Genomic DNA, 24,357 nt, shown 5'->3' with positions numbered 1-24,357 from the left:
TTTCGATGTACATGTGACTAATAAAGATGTCTTAATACTGACATGCTCCAGGTTATCCATCTACCACTCCCTGAACTCACTATCTTCTACTTCATTCTCCTTGGTGAATACAGATGAGAAGTATTTGCTTAGGACCTTACCCACAAAGAGTAGGTCCCTAACCGGACCCACTCGTTCCCTAGCTACCATCTTGATTGTAATAAACTTACAGAATGTCTTCGGATTCTCATTAATCTTACCAACCAAGGATATTTTATGGTCCCCTTTTTATCCCCCCCCCCTTCTTTAAGTTCTCTCCCACACCCTCTATATTCTTCAAGACTTACTTGATAACAGTTGTCTATATCTGCCATATGCTTCCTGTTTTCCCTGATGAAACCTTCAATATCCTTTATCATCCAAGGTTCCCTAGTCCTGCCATCTTTGCCCTTCATCCTTACCAGAACATGCTGTTCTGAACTCTTACTAACTCTCTTTTTAAAAGACTTCCACTTGTCTGTCAGGTGTTGTTTTACCTGCAAGCATTTGCTCCCAACCTACTTCCACCAGGTCCTCTCTTACACTATTAAACTCAGCCTTCCCTCAATTCAAGATCCTAACTTAAGGACCAATCTCTTATCCCTTTCCATAACTCTTGAAACTTACAGAATTATGGTCCCAAAGTGTTCCCCCACCAACACTTCCACGACCTGCAAATTTTCATTTTCTAAGATAAAGTTGTGTACAACCCCACCTCGTAGGACTCTCTAAATATTGTCTCTTGGATGCATTTAAAAATCGTGCTCCATTTAAGCCCCTTGAACTAATGCAATCCCAGTCAATACTGGGAAAGTTAAACATCCCTCATTATTATAAACCTCTTGCTCTTACACCTTCTGTAATTTGCTTATGTATCGGTTCCTCTAATTCCCACTGACTACTAGGAGGCCAATAGTATAATCTGAGCAAAGTGATCACCCCTCTCCTATTCCTAAATTCTACCCAGACGGTCTCATTAGACGATCCCTTCATGATATCCTCTCTAAGTATTGCTGTTAGATACGCCCTAATCAGTAGCGTGACTTGCCCTCCACTTTTGCATCCTCCGTCATGTGACGTGTTGTACTGGCCTGAAATATTATCAGAAAAACATTTTCTCATGGAGGCCACAATCACAAAAATTGACCTCAGTGCCTCAATTGTCCACTCTGTAGAGGTGCTTGGCCTAAATGGCAATACCTCCAATTCACTCCATCCAGATAACATACAATCACACTCCTACTTTACAGGTTGCCTACCCATCTCTTTGACTGTCACCAGCAAATCATTGTCAGCAACTTGCAGCAGAAGAATGCCCTGTTCCATATTAGCTGTTGCTACCTCATAAGGCAAGGTGACAGTACATCTATGGTAGTGTCTTCAATGGAATAGTCCAGGTGCAAGAAGAGGATAGTTTACCATTGCAGTCACGTAGCCATCCCTAATGGAATGACCAACTTTGGTCCAAAAATTGCCATCAGTGAAAGTTGCCATGCCAGCTAGAATCTTCTGAAATCAGCTAACCTCAAAAATCAGGGTCAGCACTTCTTTTTAAATCTACGCATGGTTTTTCTTACAGGTGGCGAGGGTGTGGAAAGCACATGCAACTGGTAGCCTGTAGCCTGATTTCATTACATGGGTAGTAACTGTAGCCGCACCAGAGCTGGAGGCTTTACATGACAGATATGATATCTCTGCAATTCATAATGGACCAGGAAGCGTCACTACCTACATAGCCAACATACCATCTCAGTCCAGGCTAGGGCCTCTTTTTGGGCAGTAATTTGTGAAAGGGACTCATTGTGATGGTCATACTCAGTAGAAACTTCATGGTACTAAAGCAATTGTATTGTGTTCAGTATTGTGCAACAGTATTATGTTCAGTTCTGGTCACCTCATTATAGGAAGGATGTGTAATATGTAGAGAGGGTACAGAGGAGATTTACCAGAATGCTGCCTGGATAGGAGAGCATGTCATATGAGGATAGGATGAGTGAGCTAGGGCTTTTCTCTTTGGAGAGAAGGAGGATGAGAGGTGACTTGATAGAGGTGTACAAGATGATAAGAGGCAACAGATCGAGTGGACAGTCAGAGACTTTTTCCCAGGGTGACAATGGCTAACAAGAGGGGGCATAATTTGAAGGCGATTGGAGGAAGATATAGGGGGGATGTCAGAGGTAAGTTTTTTTTACACAGAGAGTGGTGGGTATGTGGAATGCACTGCCTGCAGAGGTTGTGCAGGCAGATACATTAGGGACATTTAAGAGACTCTTAGATAGCCACATAAATGATAGAAAAATGGAGGGCTACGTGGGAAGGGTTTGATAGATATTCAAGCAGGATAAAATGTCGGCACAACATTGTAGGCCAAAGGGCCTGTACTGTGCTATTATGTTCTATGTTAACCCAACAACGGAGTGAAGCTTGGAGACATCAGCTGGCTCTCTTGCATCGGACAAGGGCCCAACTTTTTCCCTGATAGGTTTCTATCCATTCTTGTTGATTTTAACTACTAGTTATACAATATCAGGCAGCATAATTACACACTTGCTCCACATCAACTTGACAATGTCCCTCTGTAATTTGCTGAGTTCCTCCTGAAGACCTTCAGGTCTTCGCGTCTGGTCTGTGTGACAATGCAGATATTATGTTTACATGAACACATTGGGATCACTTGTCACACTTTTCCATCACGTATTCAAATAACTATAGTCCTGCCATACATTGTTGCTTATTTGTATTAATAGCTCTAGCTCCTAGAGTCCACATCCAATTGTGAGACAGGCTGAACTTGCTAAATATGAATAGTCCACCGGTTCTGGAAGGGCCTTGAACTCAACATCACTGTAGGATCCGGTGAAGAAATTCTCTTACTGCGTCAAAGACTTCTGCAGGCTGACAGCTGCCATGCCAACACTATCCTTTGCCGCCCAGTCAAATTACAGTTCCCAGAGCCAGTCTTTCCCATCAGTGTCAGCCACATATGATATAAAATGTATCAAGGTCTTACCATATTATACATGCAGTTCTTAAAGGTACCCCTACACATTCCCAACACAGCTGGCAATCTAATGGCCACTGCACTGATCCGACAGAGTCAACAATGAAGAATAAGTACTTTATTCCATCTTTAAGTGACCAAAGGGAAGCACGGGACAGGTGAATTTATTTAAATGTCAAACATCTAAATAGTGCAATCTATTGCAATAGCCAGGTAGGTATTAGAAACTGATCAAAATTGCCCAAAGTCTTGGAGCATTACAGCCAACAGTCTCAGACCCAGGATTCAAAGGCTAAACTTCATTATTTGGGCCAGTTATGTTCAATAAATTAATTCTAATATATGTACCACAAAGAGCTAAAAGTGAAACCTCATCAATCCAAAAGCTTATTTTGATTCAATTATCTTGTTGTCAAGAACAGGAAATTGTGCAAACATGTTCTCCCTTTGCTTTCCCTTCCAGGCACTTACTGTGCCAGTAATTCCTCCCATTTCTCTGTTTTCTTCCTGTTGGTACTGCTGCTAACAGCAACACTAAGCTAAACCAGAAATAAAAAGTTAACATGATACAGATAAATGTTACTATTATAGATACTTTGCATTTATCAAAAGCTGATTTTTCAGTTATAAAATTCATTGGCATAAAAATTCTGGTAAATAACTCCAAATAAAACTGACTTAAAATGCAAAGTTATATTTGTTTTAAAGTAAACATTAGGGGTCAAGGCTCTAGCATGTGGCTTCTTGGACTGCCGTCAAACTTCTTTCACAAAATAAGACTGGCTCCCTTAGCAGAGATTTAAAATGACACTGGAGAAGTAGTAATGGGGAACAAAGAAATGGTGGACAAACTGAATGCATACTTAGCATCAGTCTTCACAGTGGAAGACACCAGTAACATATCAGAAATTCAAGAAAGTCAGAGGGTAGAGGTGAGTGTAGTGGCCATTACAGAGGAAAAGGTGCTGGGGAAACTGAAAGGCCTGAAGGTGGATAAATCATCTGGACCAAATGGACTAACCCCCAGTGTTCTGAAAGAGGTAGCTGTGGAGATTGTGGAGGCATTAGTAGTGATCTTTCCAGGATCACTGGAGTCAAGAAGGGTCCCAGAGGACTGGAAAATTGCAAATATAACACCCCTGTTTAAGAGGGGAGAGAGGCAAAAGACAGGAAATTATAAGCCAGTCAGCCTGACCTCAGTGGTTGGTAAGATTTTAGAGTCCATTACTAAGGATGTAATTTTGGAGTAATTGGAAGTACATGATAAAATAGGCCGAAGTCAGCACGGTTTCATTAAGGGGAGATCTTGCCTGACAAATCTGTTAGAATTCTTTGAGGAGGTAACAAGCAGATTAGACAAAGGAGAGTCTGTGTATGTTCTTTACTTGGATTTTCAGAAGGCTTTTGACAAGGTGCCACACACTTTGCTGTTGAACAAGATAAGAGAGCATAATGTTAGAGGCAAGGTTCTAGCACGGATAGGAGATTGGCTGACTGGCAGAAGGCAGAGAATGGGGATAAAGGGGTCCTTTCCAGGATGGCTGCCAGTGACTAGTGGAGTTCCACAGGGATCAGTGTTGGGTCCACAACTTTTCACTTTATGCATTAATGATCTGGATGAAGGAACTGATGGCATTGTGGCCAAGTTTACAGACAATACAAAGCTAGTTGGAGGAACAGATAGTGTTGTGGAGGCAGGGAGTTTGCAGAAGGATGGTGACAGGTTAGAAGAGTGGGCAAAGAAGTGGCAGATAGAATACAGTGTAGGGAAGTGTAAGGTTATGCACGTTGACAGGAAGAATAAAGGTGTGGACTATTTTCTAAATGGGGAGAGAATTCAGAAATCAGTGATGCAAAGGGACTTGGGAGTCCGAGTTCAGGGTTCCCTTAAGGTTAACTTGCAGGTTGAGTTGGTAGTAAGGAAGTCAAATGCAATGTTAGCATTCATTTCAAGAGGACTAAAATATAAAACCAAGAATGTACTGCTGACGCTTTATAAGGCATGGGTCAGACAGCATTTGGAATGGTATGAGCAATTTTGGGCCCTGTATCTAAGGAAAGATGTGCTGGCCCTGGAGAAGGTCCAGGAGGTTCACAAGAATGATCCCGGGAATGAAAGACTTAACGTATGAGGAGCATTTGATGTCTTTGGGCCTGTACTTGATGAAGTTCAGAAAGATGAGGGGGGATCTCATTGAAACCTACTGGATACTAAAAGGCCTGGATAGAGTGGACGTGGAGAGGATGTTTCCATCAGTGGGAGAGTCTAGAATCCAAGGGCACAGCCTCAGAATAAAGGGACGTCCCTTTAGAACTGAGATGAGGAGGAATTTCTTCAGCCAGAGGGTGGTGAATCTGTGGAATTCGTTGCCATGGAGGGCTCATGTCTGTGTGGCTTAGCACAGCTCAATCGCCATCTATAGATTCATCAATGACATCACTATTGTTGGTAGAATCTCAGATGGTGACAAGGAGGCAAACAGGAGTGAGGTGGATCGGCTGGTTGAGTGGTGTCATAACAACAACATTGCACTCAAAGTCAGCCAGACCAAGGAATCGATTGTGGACTTCAGGAAGGGGAAGTCGAGAGAACTCGCATCAGTCCTCATTGAGGGGTCAGCAGTGGAAAGGGTGAGCAGCTTCAAGTTCCTGGGTGTCAACATCTCAGAGGATCTATCCTGGGCCCAACACATTGATACAATCATGAAGAAGGCACGCCAGTGGATAGGATAGGATAGGGTAGGATATCTTTATTAGTCATATGTACATGGAAACACACAGTGAAATGCATCTTTGTGTAGAGTGTTCTGGGGGCAGTCCGCAGGTGTCGCCACACTTCCGGCACCAACATAGCATGCCCACAACTTCGGTTCTATTTTGTTAGGAGTTTGAGGAGATCTGGTATGTCACCAAAGACTCTTACAAATTTCTACAGATGTACAGTGGAGAGCATTCTGACTGGTTGCATCACCACCTGGTATGGAGCAGGATCGTAAGAGGCCGCAGAGGGTTGTAGACTCAGCCAGCTCCATCATGGGCACAACCCTCCCACCATTGAGGACATCTTCAAGAGGCAATGCCTCAAGAAGGTGGCATCCATCACTAAAGACCCTCACCATTCGGGACATGTCCTCTTCTTGTTACTACCATCGGGGGACGAGGTACAGGATCCTGAAGACCCACACTCAACGATTCAGGAACAGCCCCTCCACTATCAGATTTCCGAATGGTCCATGAATCCATGAACACTACCTCATTGTTCCTTGCTTATGCACTATTTATTTATTTTGCAATTTATAGTAATTTTATGCCTTTGCACTGTACTGCTGCCATAAAACAACAAATTTCACATCATATAAGTCAGTGACAATAAATCTGATCCTGATTCTGATTCTGTGGAAGCCAAGTCATTGGGTGTATTTAAGGCAGAGACTGTTAGTAAGGGCGATAAGGGTATTCTTGATTGGTAAGGGTGTTAAGGGTTATGGGGAGAAGGCAGAAGAATGAAGTTGAGAGAAAAAAAAATTCAGCCATGATTGAATGGCAGCCAGAACTGCACACAATATTCCAGGTATAGTCTCACCACTCTTGGACTCAGTATCCCATCTGATAAAGGCAAGCATGCCATACACCTTCTTCACCACTTTTTCTACCTATGTTGCCGCTTTCAGGGAAATATGTACTTTTACCCCTGGCTCTCCCTGTTCTACATCACTCCCCAGGGCACTCCCAGTTACTGTGTTTTCCTGTTCTGGTTTAACTTCCCAAAATGCATCACTTTGCACTTGTCCAAGTTAAATTCCATCTGCCATTCCTTTGCCCACTTTCCCAGTTATCTAGATCTTGTTATAACTGTAAGCAACCTTCTTCACTGTCCACTACACCGCCGATTTTGATGTCATTCACAAACTTACTAAACATGCCACCTACATTCTCATCCAAGTGGTTTATATATATGATAAATAGTAGGGGACCCAGAACCAATCTGAGAAACAACTATCCACCACCACCCTCTGACTCCTTCCACTGAGGCAATTTTGTTTACAACTGGCTAGCTCACCCTGGATCCAATATGATCTCACCGTCCTGATCATGCGGGACCTCGTCAAAAGCCTTGTTGAAGTCTCTGTAGGCAACATCTACTGCCCTGCCTTCTTCAATCCTAAACAAATAAACTCTAATTTAGGGTATCTAAATGAGAACAGTTTTGCTTGTTGGTACTTCAAAGGTCAGTATATAATCCCTTTTTCCAGATCATAAAATCATATGAAATTGAACAAAGTGTTTAAGTGACGAATAGATTCCAATGCAACATATGGAATATATAAACCTTCATGCCAAGTGAAAAATATTCCATCAAACACAACTTTACAAAAATTTCTGGCTCAACTACCCCTTTAGGTATCTTTTGTTACAACTAGGATTTCCCTAGAAAAAAAATTACAAAGGGATTAAAATACAAATATAAAATAAAAATATATGAATTGGGATCTATGCCTTGGTGTTTCACATGATTCTGAACTGGCTGTTTCCAAACTTATTTTTTCAAATTGTTCTCTAATGAAAACCTGCTTCATTTCTTACTTTTGCCCGGAAATTAGCTATTGTTGAAGGTTTTATTCTTCTACATTCTTACAATGGAGAACATACAATGAATGAATAATAATGAATGTAACTTTCTGATTTCATATTGTTTTACTTCTGTAATTTACTCACATAAACATGCAGTTCTGATATAATGCACACTACAGAGCATGTTGCCTGAGAGAATTACAAAAAAGAATTGGCAAAACTCAGCTGATCAAGCAGCATCTCTGAAGTGAGAAATAGAGTTCTTTCAGGTTGATAACCTTTCATCCTAAGTGGGAAAATTAGAGATCATATGGGTTTTCACCCAAATGCTCTAGTTTCTTCCCATATCCCAAAGATGTGCCTATAAATTACCCCTTAGTGTAGGTAAGTCACAACAGAATCAAAAGTAGAGTTGTTGGGATGTGAGAGAAAATAAGTTGCATGGATACAGAGAAATAAGAGGGGGAACGGGAATGATGCGATTGCTCTTCTGGAAGCTGGCATGGACTTGATGGGCCAAGCAGCCTCATGGTGTTACTTCTGACTGGGGCAGGGAGATTATCCCCAGTGGCACAGCCAATATTCAGCCCTCGGTCAAAATCACTGAAACGGATTATTTGATCATTGGCACATTCCTGTTTGTGGGAGCTTTCTGTGCCCAAATTGACTGCTCTGTTTCCTTCACTATAACAGCAACTGTGCTTCAAGAAATAATTCATTGGTTGACAAGTGCTTTGAAGTCATGAAAGTCATAATAGAAAAAAAGTATTTTCTTAAGTCTGGTTCAATAGATATTTATTATAGAAATATGGGACAAAACTTCTCTGTTCCACCTCAGATGTATGATGTTACTCTGACATTGTACAGAAAGGGTCATCTAATCAAATATCATGAAAAGCCAAACAGAATCAAGAAAACCATCTGGAGTGAAGCCTTCAAAGAGTAACCCATGCACAGTCAGAGAATGCCCCTTCCGATAAGAAATCTGCTGTCCATCTCTAGTCTGGCCTATATGTAACTATAGATTCACAGCGTTATTGTGGAGTGTTGCTTGTCCTCTCAGATGGATCAGCAAGCCAAGTTCAGCACATTCGAAGGTTTGTAATAAATGCTCACTTTGCCAGTAATACCCACATAAACGAATAAAGCAGGTCAGTGCATTGAATGCAACACGATTCCACTCGGTATTAGTGAAATATATATCACGTTAAACGAAAACTGCCGATTTAACTGCATTCAGAGTCGGAACGCTATTTAATCACTGCACTCTAAAATTGCCACAGGGGCAGCTATGCGTTCTAAATCTACACTATCTTCACACAACACCAATGCCAAACCACAATGCAAAGTAACAAACGACTTCCTTAGGGTATGTCCAAATGACTAAAATCAGATTCATGTGAACAATAAAATAGTTGTTTGAAGCTGAAAAGCTTATTCAGTTACCAGTCGAAAAAAGATCGCGTTTCCATAAGGAATAAATACAGTACCTTTGATATCGCTGTAGGAAAGCAAATCGTATATCTGCGCAAGTAGCAACACGAAATAGAATCCCTGGAAAAGTACCAACAGCGGAATACTTTCACAAGTGGCTGGAGTAGGCTGATTGGAAAAAAAAAGTTCTTTTTTCACAAATATGTGAGGAAGTCAGGGAAATTAATATGAACAATAATGAAACACAACTTAGTGTCGGGGATTGGCGACTTGATGGTTTAATTCTTGTAAGATCACAAGGGAATAGGTTGGATATACTATATTCCTGCCGGGAAATTCCAGAAGAAAAAAACTAAGGGACCCAAAACATTAAGCGTTAGTTGGCACGTTTTTTTTTAATATCTCTTCCACATTTCGCTTCCTGATGCATTGCAGATTCACGTCGGTTACTCATACTGATTTTGACTCGACAAGATCGACAGGAATAGTCTTGATCTGATAGGTTATGAAGATTGTATTTTCAATTAAAGCTATTTTATGAAAACTGGGGAATCAAGTCACAAATAATTCGGTGATGGGATTTGAGTAGTTCTCTGGAATCAATAGCATTATTACACCGAGGCAAGAGTAAGGCTACTTCCAAAATCGGAAAAGATTGAATCGTTTTGAATTTTTTTTTGATTCTGTTACCTCTATGATAGTTAGCCACCTCCTTATACTGTTGCACTCTCTTTGAAGGTATTCCCGCAGTGTTTTTGAGGGAGTTTACTTCAGCAGCAATGAAGGATGGATGACATATTACCAAGGCTTAGAGGGGGAGCTGCAGGTCATGTGTTCATGTGCACTATGCCCTTCTGGGGGGGAATCATGAATTTGGGAGTAGCCCGTCAGAATAGTAATATGAAGACAAGAGACTGTGGTTGCTAGAATCTGGAACAACAAACAGAACGCTGGAAGAGCTCAGCGGGTCAAGCAGCACGTGTGGAGGCAAAAGGTCTAAGTCAACATTTCGGGTCCCGACCCTGCATCGAGACTGAGAGGGAACAGAAGTCACCAGTATATAGCAGTGCAAGGGTGGGGGAGGGTGAGAGCGATGGGTGGAACCAGATGAGGAGGAAATGAGGGGCAGATAGAACTGGGGAGGGATTTGGAGAGGGGCTGGTAGCTGTGAGGTAGAGCCTAGTGGGGAGAAGGGGATGAAAGAGGTCAACACATGGGGGGGGGGGGGGGGGGGGGGAAACAGGTGGATGGGTGATTGTGACTGGGAGAACACCAGGGGTGTAGATTACCTGAAATTGGAAAATTCAATGATCATACCATTGGCTTGTTGGCCACCCAAGCAGAAAATGAGATATTGTTTTTCCAATTTGCCTTTGGCCTCTCTGTAATCGTAGAAAAGACCGAGGACAGACAGGTCAATGTGGGAGGAGGAAGGAGGGCTAAAATTTTTAATTATCACATGTACTGAGGTACGGTGAAAGACTTTGTTCTGTATGCCATCCACACAGATCATTTAAGTGCATTGAGGTAGTATAAGGGAAAGCAATAACAGAAGGCAGAAAAGTGTTAGTTACAGAGGAAGTGCAGTGCAGGCAGACAATAAGGTGCAAGGCCATAAGGAGGTAGATTGTGAGGTCAGAAGTCCATCTTATTGTACTAGGGGATGGTGCAATAGTCCTATAAAAGTGGGATAGAAACTGTCCTTAGCCTGTCAGTATGTACTTTCAGCTGGGAAGGAAACTCTCGGTGGGGGGGGGGGGGGGGGGGGGAGGGAAGAGAATCTCAGGTGGGAGGGGTCTTTCTGTTGCCTGCATGATATACAAAAGACGTAAACATTTACATCAAACTCACACTATACACTATTTAGCCATACCTAAATCTGTTCATTCACTTCCCTTGTAGCGACTCACCGTCCGGGCAAGCGAACCGGCTCGGCAGTCGGGTCGCACGGCGTCGGAGCAGCAAGGCCCAAGATGGCGGCGGGCCTTCGTCTTCCCCGAGCGACGGGGAGAACACGCGCGCGGGAAAGACTTGATGACGTAGCATATACGTCATTGCCGGTTGTATCGGGTGGGAACAGTTTCCCTTAAAAGGCCCGCGCAAGGCGGGAAAATAAAACCAGTTCTGTTCTGAAACTCTACGACTCGTGTCTTGTGTTCATCCCGCGGTAGCGACCGCTACATTGGTGACCCCGACAGTCCAAACGGATTTTGGACCTGCACAATGGACGGCAACGCAGCATCCAACGCAGTGGCACTCAAGCTGCCCACCTTTTGGACGCTTCGTCCCAACGTCTGGTTTCACCAGGCCAAAGTGCAATTCCACCTTCGGCGGATCACCTCCGACTCCACAAAGTACTACCATGTGGTCAGCTCTCTGGACCAGGAGACAGCCGTCCAGGTCAGTGACTTCATCCAGTCCCCTCCGGAGGAACATAAGTACCCGGCTTTCAAAGACCTTCTGATTCGGACCTTCGGCCTCTCCCATCGTGAGCGTGCCACCCGCCTGCTTCATCATCCGCGCTAATGAATGAGATGCTGGCATTGGCAGAGGGGCGCAAGCCCTGCCTAATGTTTGAACAGGGCTTCCTCGAACGACTACCCGATGACATTCACCTGCTGTTGGCCGACGCTGATTTCAGCAACCCTCGTGAGGTGGCTGTCCGGGCAGACGTCCTGTGGAAGGTCAAACGTGAGCGCAGTTTGTCCATCGGCCAAATTGCCAGACCGCGAGCCCAACGCCCACCTGAAACAGTCCCAGCAACTGGGCAACCACACCCCAGCCACACAGACGACGACACTGCCAACCAACTGTGTTTCAACCATCAGAGGTGGGGTGCAGAGGCCCGTCGATGCCACCCACCCTGCAAGTCAGGGAAACGCCAGCGCCAGCCTCCGCTAACAGCTACGGCGGCTGGCCACCGACAAAGCCTCCTATTCGTTCGGGACAAGAAGTCCGGGCAGCGTTTCCTCATCAATACTGGAGCAGAGGTCAGTATTTTGCCCCTGACCAGCCGCAACACTCGTAACAGGCAACAAGGTCCTGTACTCAATGCCGCAAACGGCACAACGATACGGACTTTCCGTACCTGTACACTTCAGTTACAATTCGGCGGCAGCCGTTTCACCTGGACCTTCACCCTTGCCATCGTCGCCCGACCACTCCTAGGAGCCGATTTCCTTTGGGCCCACAACCTGTTAGTCGACCTGCGAGGGAAACGGCTAGTCTACTCCACAACCTTCCAGACCTACCTCCTGGGAGAAACCAGCCTACCAGCCCCGCGCTTGGACTCCACTTTCCTGTCCGGCAACGAGTTCACCAAGCTCCTAGCTGAATTCCCATCAGTGTTGGCACCTCGGTTTACGAATTCTATGCCCAAACACGGGGTGCGACACCACATCATTACCACAGGGCCACCACTTCATGCCCGAGCTCGATGCCTACCTCTAGACAAGCTCCGCCTGGCAAAGGAAGAGTTCCGTCGCATGGAGGAGCTGGGGATTGTTCGCAGGTCAGACAGCCCCGGGCCTCCCCCCTGCACATGGTCCCCAAAGCCACCGGCGGGTGGAGGCCCTGCGGCGACTACTGCAGGCTGAATGACGCCACCACCCTGGACCGCTATCCCATCCCTCACATCCAGGACTTCGCAGCGAACCTACAAGGGGCCCGCATCTTTTCCAAAGTGGACCTCATTCGGGGATACCACCAAATCCCGGTCCATCCGGATGACGTCCCCAAAACTGCAATTATCACCCCATTTGGCCTTAAGAACACCGCGCAGACCTTCCAGCGGCTGATGGACGCGGTAGGCTGAGACCTGGACTTCGTGTTCATTTACTTAGATGACATACTAATCGCCAGCCGTGACTGCCAAGAACACTTTTCCCACCTCCGCCAGCTGTATTCCCGTCTCCGTAATTTCGGCCTCACAATCAACCCGGCCAAGTGCCAATTCGGGCTTGACTCTATCGATTTCCTCGGCCACAGAATCACCAGCGACAGAGCAACACCCCTACCTGCCAAGGTGGACGCTATCCGCCATTTTGCCCGCCCCAGCACGGTCAAAGGCCTGCAGGAATTCCTGGGGATGGTCAACTTTTACCATTGGTTCATCCCTGCAGCAGCCCATATCCTGCGCCCTTTGTTCTCGCTGATGGCTGGTAAGGGCAAGGACATCGCCTGGAACGACAAGGCTGCAGCTGCCTTTGGTAAGGCCAAGGACACCCTAGCAAATGCCACAATGCTTGTACACCCCAGGACAGACGTCCCAACCGCCCTCACTGTGGATGCATCCAACACCGTGGTTGGTGGGGTACTGGAACAACTAATCGAAGGCAGTTGGCAACCCTTAGCATTTTTCAGCAGGCACCTTAGATCACCCGAACTGAAATACAGCGCTTTTGATCGGGAAATTCTAGCGCTGTACCTGGCGGTCCGGCATTTCCGGTACTTTTAGGAAGGCAGGCTTTTCACCGCCTTCACCGACCATAAGCCTTTGTCCTTCACCTTCTCCAAAGCCTCTGATCCCTGGTCAGCTCGTCAGCAGAGACATTTATCCTATATTTCCAAATTCACAACGGATGTCCAACATATCTCTGGGAAGGACAATGTCGTTGCTGACGCACTTTCCACACCAACCATCCACAGCTTGTCCCTGGGTATCGACTACAAGGCCCTGGCTGCCGCACAGCAAGCCGACGACGAACTGCCCAGCTACAAAACCGCAATCTTGGGCCTGCAGCTCCAAGATTTCTTGGTTGGTCCTGGTCAGCAGACCCTCCTTTGCGACATCGCAGCAGGTCAACCCCGCCCTATAGTTCCTGCAGCGTGGCGGAAACGTGTTTTCAATTCAATACGTGGTTGGCGCACCCGTCCATCAGATCTACTGTCTGGCTGGTTGCCAGCAAGTTCATCTGGCATGGCCTGCGCAAACAGGTCAGAGAGTGGGCCAGGAATTGTCAGCACTGCCAGACATCGAAAATCCAACAACACACCAAGGTTCCGCCACAGCAATTCGAGCCTACCCGTAGAAGGTTCGACCACATCCACGTCGACCTCGTAGGCCCTCTGCCGGTTTCAAGAGGGACTCGGTACCTCCTTACCATCGTGGACCGGTTCACGAGGTGGCCAGAGGCAACCCCTCTATCTGACATCACAACTGATTCCTGTGCCTGGGCACTGCTCACAACTTGGATCTCACGTTTTGGTGTTCCAGCTCACATCACTTCAGAGGCACCCAATTTACCTCCAGCCTCTGGTCTGCATTAGCGAACATGCTGGGGACGCAGCTGCACACCACCACGGCCTACCACCCCCCAAACGGGTTAGTGGAACGTTTTCACTGCCATCTGAAATCAGCCTTGATGGTCCGCCTGAAGGGTCCCAACTGGGTTGACGAACTGCCTTGGGTCCTGTTCGGCATACGCACTGCCCCCAAAGACCTCCGCGCTTTGTCAGCTGAGCTTGTGTACAGGCGCCCCTAGTTATCCCAGGGGATTTCATACCTGCCCTTCGAGACCAAGGGGAACAACCCCCAGCAGTACTACAAAGACTGCGCGAGAAGCTTGGCAACTTGGCCCCAATCTCCACCTTGCGGCACGGTCAAGCCCCATCCTGTCAGCCCAAAGAACTACGAGACTAAGTTTGTTTTCGTTCGCAGGGGCACACCTCAGGTGCCGTTGCAACGACCATATGAGGGACCGTTCCGAGTCATCAGGAATAATGGATCCACCTTTATTTTGGACATTGGGAGCAGAGAACAGGTTTTCACGATGGACCGCCTCAAACCAGCCCATTTAGATCTGCAACAACCAGTCGAGGTTTCAACGCCGCGACGCAGACGCTGACCCCCTAAGCGGCGGCTGGCACAGCCCATGGACCTTGGGGACTGTATCGCTGGTTCTGGGGGGGCGGGGTTGTGTAGTGACTCACTGTCCGGGCAAGCAAACTGGCTCAGCATTCGGGTCGCGCAGTGGCGAGGCCCAAGATGGCGGCAGGCCTTCGTCTTCCCCGAGCAACGGGGAGAACCCGCGTGCGGGAAAGACTTGATGACGTATCCCTTTAAAGGCCTGCGCAAGGTGGGAAAATAAAACCAGTTCTGGTCTGAAACTCTACGACTGGCGTCGTGTCCATTCTGCGGTAGCAACCGCTACACCCTCAAGTTTAACATTGTGCTCATTTCTTTGATTTATTTTCTTGCAAAATTTACATGATTTGATTCTCAAGGTGAACAAATCCAAAAATTTAGGCTAATTAAGGAGTGTTCTGAATGGAGTTTGTGGAAGGGATAATTCTGAGACAAAGTTGTATATACATGTAGCATCATACATACAGTAACTGCTATACTTCACCCTGGGTTTAAGTTTTCTATCAATTCAGTACAAAATCTTTACGCAAAAGTGATATTAGACCTCCAGTGCAGCCCATCTCCAGTCATTACATTCTCTGCTTGAACTCTTATGTGAGAGTTGCATAACTGGCAGACATGCTTCAGGCCACTTTGGTACTAAAGTTCAAAATTTCTGCTTTGCACTCCCCATGCCCTACACCTATCCTTTATGATGATCTTTAAAAAGCTACATCTATTCCAAGGGATTTAAGTTATACAAAATACCTATAAATCAATGTCTATTAATAATAGAAACCCACTGGTTATCAGTAGCTGTAAAATTGCTCTTCAGAGTCAGCACAAGAAAATGACATGACATTTAGCTTTGCAATTTATTAATTATAACCTTATTTTGAACTTTATTTCCCCAAGTCATACAGATAACCAAAATAAATAGATCAACATTGTAATATCTGACCACTGTGATACAACTTAAATATGAAAGTGTGCAACTGAATACAAACACTCAAATTTTAAGAAATGAGCTACCTACAAAACAAGTTAACAATGAAAAGCTTCAATATTAATAACCCTTAGTGGACATTGATTTAAAGTTCTAAATGTTGGCATTATTCCCAAATATCTTCTTCATTTCCACCATACGTCACTGGTACACTTGCTTCATAGCCACTGAAGTTTCTGTTAACACCCAAGCTCTACAACAAATAGAGAAAGGACAGGACAGTCAGTTACAGGTGTGAGATTCAGACTTCTGAAAACTTGTAACATTACCTGAATTATGACAGATATATAGCATTCTTTAATTGTCATTCATTATAACCTGGTCTGGTAGAAAAGCTGATATATTGAACAATGTAATTTCAATAAACTTGCTGGAAAGCAGAAATTTCAGTAATAATGTTAGTTTTTAATGAAGTGTGTTCACATGCTCCCATCCCAGACTTGTGGAGCAGTGACTGCACCTTAACCACACAAATAACCAATGCCAGCTCTGGTTTGAAATCATTCCTACATGAGACACATTCATTTCAAAAGATGAACCACAGTTTCCACTCTGCATGTGCACAATATGCAAAGCATCTTTTTTATAACAGTACTAAATATGGGTTTAAACAAGAATTTTATATTGATTATCAAGATGTTTTGACTAAACTTGTGGTTGCAAGAACACAACACATTCAGCTGTTTATCTGGTACAAATGTTTAGAAATGGAACAACTGTACAATGATTTTACCAAAAGGAAAAGCTAGTGAAGTGGTTCAAGTGGACTCTAATCTTACTAAAAGTGATCACCACCACAATCATGTATTACTTGGATTCTGTGCACAGAAATACAATTGTCACTAATATTCATGTCTGAAGGAACCAAAACGAGTATTTAAAATCAATGCAAAGCAGCACAATTCTGGCTCATTTTCCAAGTCTAGTCAGAAAATGAAACTGGTAAAGAAAGTAACATTTCAGCCATAAGATTTATTACATCTATTACACAGCACCACCTCTTACTGCACACCAAAACTTGTTTAAATAGAGTCATTTTGATTTGGTGTCAAGAGACTCCCATTTACCTTCTTTACTGAATGTTGAACTTCAAATGAGTAATTTACCTTGATGCCAAACTTTTGTTAGAAAAGATGCATCTAGCACCAGAATTCTGCATCAGTTAACCTCCAGAAAGAATATAGGAACCAAGTACGTCAGTCAACCCAGCTAGTACATGCCTCCCTTCATTCAACCAGATCATGGGCAATTTGAAAACAACAAGCATGATCCCACCTAAATTGGACATCAGTGCAGAAGATGCAAGCAGTTTTTGTGACAATCAATGAAGTTACCATTAGTGTCTTCACCAAACATAATTTCTGGGTTCCGATGTTTACTGATGTTTTGTGATCTACGGATTGGTGAGCAAAGGGGGAAATCTCACAGATGCAAGCTTGGGGAGGACAGGAGAAAGATGCAAGTTTACTTTTTATGGTGGGCCAGTGATAGGACAAGATGACCTTAAACACAAGAGGGAAAGTTGTCCATGATCCTTTTGGACTGGTCAAAGACAAGGGACTGAGTTTCAGGGAAAACTGTTCAAGGCCATTTGCAGAGGATAAATGCAGCAGTGGACTATCTGGGCATGCGAGCTGGAATCTAGAATAGAGAACAGCCTGGGTAAGGTAAGAGCAGGGTTCCACTGAGCTTTGGCCACAGTTGCTCACCATATCTATGGACACAAGACTATATGATGGTTTAAAAAAAAAGAGACAAAGCTTAAGTTCCCACACACATCATTTCAAATAAACAAACTGCATCAAAGCAGCATGTGACCAAGTGTGGCATCAAGGACCCTGGCATAACCAAAGTCTATGAGCAATAAAAAAGGTAAAAAAAAAACACAATGGAAGGTTTTAAAAGGTCAAATCATCCCAGCCCCAGAACATTAGTGCAGGGCCTCCCTAGGGCAGTATCCAAGGCCAACAACCCTTAATTGGTTTGTTTGAAATTATCTTCCTCACAAGGTCAAAAGTGGGGATGTTTGCTGATAATTGCAATCTCCACAAAATGTAGTCCAGGCCTGAGGTGCAAAACCCAAACACCTGATATGTAGCAAGCAACATTTGTGCCATGAAAGTGTTGGCCAAGAAACACCTCCAATGAAAGACAAGAGACTGCAGATGCTGGAAATCTGCAGCAATACAAATGAGCTGGAGGAACTCAGTGGGTCAGGCAGCATCAATAGGAGGAAGCAAACAGTCGACAGGAGATAGCCAGAATGAGAAGAGGTGGAGCAAGAGCTGTAGGGGATAGGTGGATCCAGGTAAGGGGTGGAGGGAGTAGAGTGGGAATGATGCAAGAAGCTGGAGGTGATAGGTGGAAGTGACTAAAGGGCTGAATTAGGTGAATCTGATAGGAGAGAACAGTGGACCATGGAATAAAAAAGGAAAGGAGGGGAACCAGTGGGAGGAATAGGTGGGGCAGGGAGAGAGGAAAGAGATAGGGTGATGGGGACCAGGATTAAAAAAAGGGAAGGGGCAGAGGGGGGTGGTTACTGGAAGTTAGAGAAGTCAATGTTCATGTTGTCAGGTTGGAGACTAATCAAGGCAAAATACGAGATGCTGTTCCTCTAATCTGTGTCAGCTCGGCAGTGGACAGATATGCCTGTGTGGGAATAGGAAGTAGAATTAAAATTGCTGGCCACCAGATCATCCTGGCTGAACAGCAGACGGAGGGAAGGTGCTCGATGAAGTGGTACCCAATCTGCATCAGGTCTCACCAATGTAGAGGAGGCCACACCAGGAGCACCAAATGCAATAAATAACACTGATGAATTCGCATGCAAAAGACTGCCTCATCTGGAAGGACTGCTTAGGGCCCAGAATGGTAGTATAAGGGCAGGTATAACACTTAACGTGGTTGTAGGGATAAGTGCCTGGAAGGACGAGCGGACAAGGGAATCACGAAGAAAGCGATCCTTGCAGAAAGCAGAGAGGGGAAGATGTGCCTGGTGATGGGATCCTGTTGGAGATGGCAGAAGTTGCAGAGAATGATATGTTGGATGTGTAGGCTGGTGGTGGTAGGTGAGGACTAGGGGAATGCTATTCCTGTTATGACTGGGGGAAGGGGTGGGGGAGAATGGGGTGAGGGCAGGAGTATAGGAAATAGGAGAGATACTGGTGGGGGCTCCATCGATAGCAGTGGGGGTGGGAAAACAAACATCTTCTGAAAAAGGACATCTCAGATGTCCTGGAGTGAAAAACCATCATGAGAACAGATGCAGTGGAGACAAACTGAGAAAAGGGAATTGTGTCCTTGCAAGCGACAGGGTGGGAAGAGATGTAGTTGAGGTAACTGTGGGAGTCAGTGGGTTTGTTGATTTTAGTGGATAATGTCTCCTGAGATGGAGACAGAGGATCAAAAGGAGAGAGGCATCAGAGGTGGACCTAGTGAAAGAGGGCAGATTGGAAATTTGCTCTGCACGGGTGTAGGAAGCAGCACCAATGCAGTCAACCAAATAGCAGAGAAAGAAAGTTGGGGTGCATTACCAGTGCAGGTTTGGAACATGGATTGCTCCACGTGGTCAATGAAAACACAGGCATAACTGGGGCCCATGCAAGTGCCTGTGCCTACCCCTTTAGTCTGGAAAAAGTGAGAGGAGCTGAAAGAGAAGTTGTTGAGGGTAAACCAGTTCTGCCAGAGGGAGGAAGGTAGTGGCAGAAGGGAACTGGTTAGGTCGATCATCCAGTAAGAAATGGAGAACCCCAAGGCCTTCCTAATGAGGGATAGAAGTTTACAGGGACTAGGTGTCCATGGTGAAAATGAGGCAGTTGGGGCCGAGGAACTGAAAGTTGAAGCGGTGGAGAGCATGCAAAGTGTCACAGGTGTAATGTGGGAGGGGGGTGGTGGTGGACAAGAGGACGAGTTTGGTAGGACAGGAACAGACAGAAACAATGGGCCTAACAGGGCAGTTTGATTTGTGAATCTTGGGATGGAGGTAGGAATGGTCAGTGCAGGGTTGGGGAACAGTGAGGTTGGAGGATGCAGAGGGGAGATCTCCAGAGGTGATAGGCCAATGATTGTGCAGGAGACAGTGGCCTGATGCTTCATGGAGTCCTGGTTCAAGGACAAGTAAGAGGAAGTGTCTGAGAGCTGCTGTCTGGCCTCTGCAAGGTAAAGGTCAGTCTGCACCACCCTTGTCTGCTGGTTTGATGGCAAGGTTGGGATTGGTATGGAAAAGTGGAGAGCAGTGTGTTCAGAGGGGGTGAGGTTGGAGTCGGTAAGGGGAGTAGTGGTCAAGATGGCTAGTGTCCCATCAGCCTCCAAAGAGTAATTAACTATTCTTGAATTCCATTAGCATTACCATTGCCAAAAACATCGTTATAGGGGGTCACCAGTGACAAGAAACAGTGGAACAGCAACAATTCTGTGGGTAAAAGTACTCAGAGCCTGAGCATCCTGCAATGAGCAATTCATCTGACACTCCAAAACCTTTGTCAGGAAGGTAATGGTATGCTAATTTTCCTGGACAAATGCTGCTCCAACAACACCATCCAAGGCAAAGCAGACTACTTGATTGGGACCCCATCCAACAACTAAAATTTGTTCCCTCTACCACTGGCACACAGTGGCTGCAGCATGAACCATCTACAAAATACACTAATTACTTGTCTAGTCTACTGACAGCACCTCCCAAATACAAGACATCACCTGCCAAGAACAAGGACTTCAGGTGCATGGGAAGAGCAGAGCCTGCAGGGTCCCCTTCAGGTCACACACCACCCAGCCTTTGAAAACATTACTTTGTGCTCATCATAAAGTCATACAGCACTAAAACAGGTCCTTCGACTCTGGGTGCTTGATGGTTGCCGTGGACCCTATTACACTAATTCTACATTAATCCTATTTTATTCTCACCAGCTCTCCCCCACCCCCCTGCCCTCAGATTCTGCCCCTCATTTACACACTGGGGAGAACTTAGTGGCCAATCTACCAACCCATGTCTTTGGAATGAGGAAGCTGGAGGAAACCCATATGGTCACAGGAAGAACATACAACTTCACACAGACAGAGCTGGAGTCCAGGATTGAACCCAGGTTGCTGGAGCCGAGGCAGCAGGTCAATTCACTGCCCCACGTGTGGGAATAACTTCACTAGGACTGCAGCAGTAGGTGGTGGTAATTCAGCACCTCCTTCATAGAGTGGGATGGCAAAAAGAAAGTGCTGCACTTGCTAGCAACAAACTATTTTTAAAAACGAGGAAAGAAGACCGTTTGCAGGATTTTTAACCAGACCACAAAGGATGTACATGCAAATTCTGTGGATTAAAAAAAGTCAGACAAAGGATGAGCAAAGTGTCAAATGAACAAGCTACAGATCAGCCTTAATACAATAGAACAAAATAGGTTCAAGGAGTTAAACTGATTATTCCTATTCTGATAAGAAATGAGCTACATCTATCAAAAGGGAAACTTTGTTCAATTCAATAATAAAACACAATGTACTCTATACAGAAGAGATGGTCTAAACTTTACAGGAACTTTAAAAATAAATACTACAAGGAAGCCATTATGAAATTACACAGAACATTTCCCTTAAAATCAAAAAGGCATATGTAGTTCACTTAAATAGAATGAATGATTCAGAGGTCAAGTTCAGAAGACACACGAATTTTTGATAAGTTGTTAAGAATTACTATCAAATTCAATGATACAAGAGCAGTTAGCTCTGGTAAAAGGATACAAGCAGCTTCCAGGTTAATGCTTTCAGAAAAGTTTACCAGCCAACAAGGCACCAGTTGCAGCTTTGAAGCCAACACTCAGGCCTTGGTCAATTGCTTGCTAGTTCAGGCCCACTATAGAGACTTTGGTAAAAACAAGGAGGGTTTACAATCCAGTGTAGTGGTGCCTTTCAGATTAGATGTTAGACAAAAGCCTTGTTTGACTTATCTAGTGGACATAATATGTGGACATGGTACAGCTTTAAGCCACAGGAGTTATTTCTGGTCAGTAGTTATCACTAAGAGAAAGATCATTGTGGAAGTTTGTTCCATGTAAGTTGACTACAATGAACTCAAGTTGATGTTCCTTTCAAACAAAATTTAGCAGTATCTCCTTATGAATACTGGCATGCTATAGTGGAGGAAGAAAAGAGAAGAAAATGGACACAGCAAAATAAACAAAGTTAGACCATGAACTTCACTAACAAACTACAGGTACACCTAACTGGGCCAGTGTAAGCAGATAACCTGCATACAGGTCAATGTCAAAGATGAACGCATCCTGGTCCAAAACATTTGGCTGTAACAATTTGGTTAAAAAGACCTACCATGAGACCTGCTGAGAAAACAGTGATCAATACCAGTTCACTGTCGACCAAGTAATATATACTAACCTTACGGGTATCTACAGAAGCAAACACTTTTCCAAGGGGATTGTGGTAACTGGTCCCATGAGCAGCATAAGCAAATTCTTCTAACCATATAGGAACTTCTTGTTGGGCCTATAGAAACAGTTTAAACTATAAACATTAATCAAATCATTCTAGGTCGTAATTATTGACAAACACTTTTACATGGTTTCCTTCAATCTGTAGTCTTACAACCCAAGAAAAACAAAAGATATTCAAATTCAGAAGTTCAAATGCCAGAAGGAACTGGGAGAGCCCCATGAGCCTCTCCACCATTTAGAATCATGATTGATTCAGCATTGTTCAAATCCAAATTCCTGTTCTATCCCCAGCGAATTTAGGAAGACCACATGTAGGTAGATATGCAGTTTAAACTGGTATCTCAGCACAGACATTATGGGCCAAAGGGGTCTGTTCCTATGCAGTGGTGTTCCACGTTCTAAATTCCAAACTCCAATGAATGGAGCTCAACCCATTTAATCTTTTCTCATAGGACAATCTCAGAATACCCAGTAGCATCCTATTGAACCTTCTCTGAACCACCTCCATTAAAATATTTTAAATGAGGGACCAAATATGTACATATTATCTATTTGTGGCGACTAGTGCTTTTACAGTTGCAGTAAACTTTCCCTGCACTTGTACCACAACCAACTTGAAATAAGGTCCAAAATTCCATGAGCCTCCCCAATTAGCTGCTGTGTTTCATGCACAAGGACTCCAAATACCTTTGTGCTGCAGTTTTTAGCAAATTCTGTTTAATACTAGTGTTTTGCCCTTTCTTCCAAAATGAACTTCTTTCCCCCCCACATTATACTCTACCAGCTTTTTACCCACTCACCTAATTTATCACTCTCTCTAAACTTGCCTCGCAACTTAGCTTCTCTTATAGTTCATTGTTTATTATTTTCTTTCTGTGAGGAATGTTACAGAGGCCAAAAAGGTCATGGGATAGCATCATCTTATTTGCCCTTATCTGCTGGATTATCACTTTATCCCAAACTTTGGGTCCATCACTAAATTTTGCAGCCTTGAACATTCTCTTTCAACTTAAATACCCTCTAACTTCCTTGGTTGGCCATGGTTGTTTCATCCCACCCTATGAATTTTTCTTTACTGTGATTGATTCCAATGTAATTTTCAAGTTAAACGCAGCTGTTTCTGACCCAAGTTTTGCCATCTCAAACAGAATACAATATTGTATCAATCAATCCATGTTACAATCCTAGAGGACATTTTACTTTGATGGCATATATTAAATCTGCCCAATTACCCATCACCACATCCATGAGAGTCTTTTCCCTGGTTGGCCCCATAATACATTGATCTAGGAAACTATCCCACATGCATTTAATACATATTTTTTCCTGAAGCTACCCCTTTCCAACCTGATTAACCCAATTTACTTGAAGATTCAAGTCTCCCACAATTATTGCAAGCTACTATTATTTGCTGATTGATACCCTTTTAGTGTGGCTACTGATGGGGGTTTGAACACTACCCCAACCATTGTCTTCCTTCCTTCGCTGTTTTTAAAACATCCATCCAAATGGACTTCACATTGAGTCTAGATAGCCTCTCACCACTGTACTTACTTCATCTCTCATTAACAATGCTACCCCACCACCTTTTGCCCTATTTGCACCACAAATTCAATTTATTGCAAATGCTTCCTGCATTAAAGATACCAGTCCTTCAGGTTTGCTTCCTTCTCCTACCCACCCCCCACAAAGTGGTCCTACACTGCCTCTCACTCTCAATTTCCCTGCTCTGTTTTTGCATTCTGCAGTTTGCTCCTTCATTTCTCCCCTAATAATCCTGCTTGCATCTCCACCCTACTGCCATTCTAGTTTAAACCCACTGCAACAACCCTCAGTCGGACATTGGTCCTGTTACTGCCAGGGTTCAAGTCATTCCACTTGTTCAGATTCCACCTACCCCAGAACTGGTTTCAATGTCCCAGGAACCCAAGTCAGCTCTTCAACCATACATTCATTTACTGTATTCTCCCATTACTATATTCACTAGCACATGGCCCTGGAAGTATTCTGAGATTACTACTTCAGATTTTTTTTAAAATTTCTCTCC

The 24,357-nt window shown here is 44.4% G+C and overlaps 2 protein-coding genes across 9 annotated transcripts in view; both read right to left on the bottom strand.

The window, feature by feature from the left end:
* LOC127585089 (interleukin-6 receptor subunit beta-like) overlaps nucleotides 1-9,307 on the bottom strand; it is a 73,879-nt gene extending 64,572 nt beyond the window's left edge. The window contains exon 1 of the mRNA XM_052042278.1: nucleotides 9,082-9,307. The gene's annotated coding sequence lies outside the window, so the exon portion shown is untranslated. The remainder of the gene's footprint in view (nucleotides 1-9,081) is intronic.
* A 5,851-nt stretch (nucleotides 9,308-15,158) lies between these two features.
* The window catches only part of ddx4 (DEAD (Asp-Glu-Ala-Asp) box polypeptide 4), a 91,079-nt gene continuing 81,880 nt past the window's right edge, over nucleotides 15,159-24,357 (bottom strand). For 4 of the 8 annotated variants that reach the window (XM_052032775.1, XM_052032765.1, XM_052032807.1 and 1 more), the window contains 2 exons: nucleotides 22,255-22,362; nucleotides 15,759-16,069 (listed from right to left, as the gene is read on the bottom strand). In XM_052032775.1, the coding sequence (XP_051888735.1) occupies nucleotides 15,983-16,069; nucleotides 22,255-22,362 (195 nt within the window). In that variant the 3' untranslated portion in view covers nucleotides 15,759-15,982. Of the gene's footprint in view, nucleotides 16,070-22,254; nucleotides 22,363-24,357 lie in introns of all 8 variants that reach the window. The other 4 variants (XM_052032783.1, XM_052032759.1, XM_052032750.1 and 1 more) reach the window with 3 other exon arrangements.

This window comes from Pristis pectinata, chromosome 2 (assembly GCF_009764475.1).
Source record: "Pristis pectinata isolate sPriPec2 chromosome 2, sPriPec2.1.pri, whole genome shotgun sequence".
NCBI lineage: Eukaryota > Metazoa > Chordata > Chondrichthyes > Rhinopristiformes > Pristidae > Pristis > Pristis pectinata.
The sequence above is the reverse complement of the archived record's forward strand: the minus strand, read 5'-3'. Positions and strand labels throughout refer to the sequence as shown.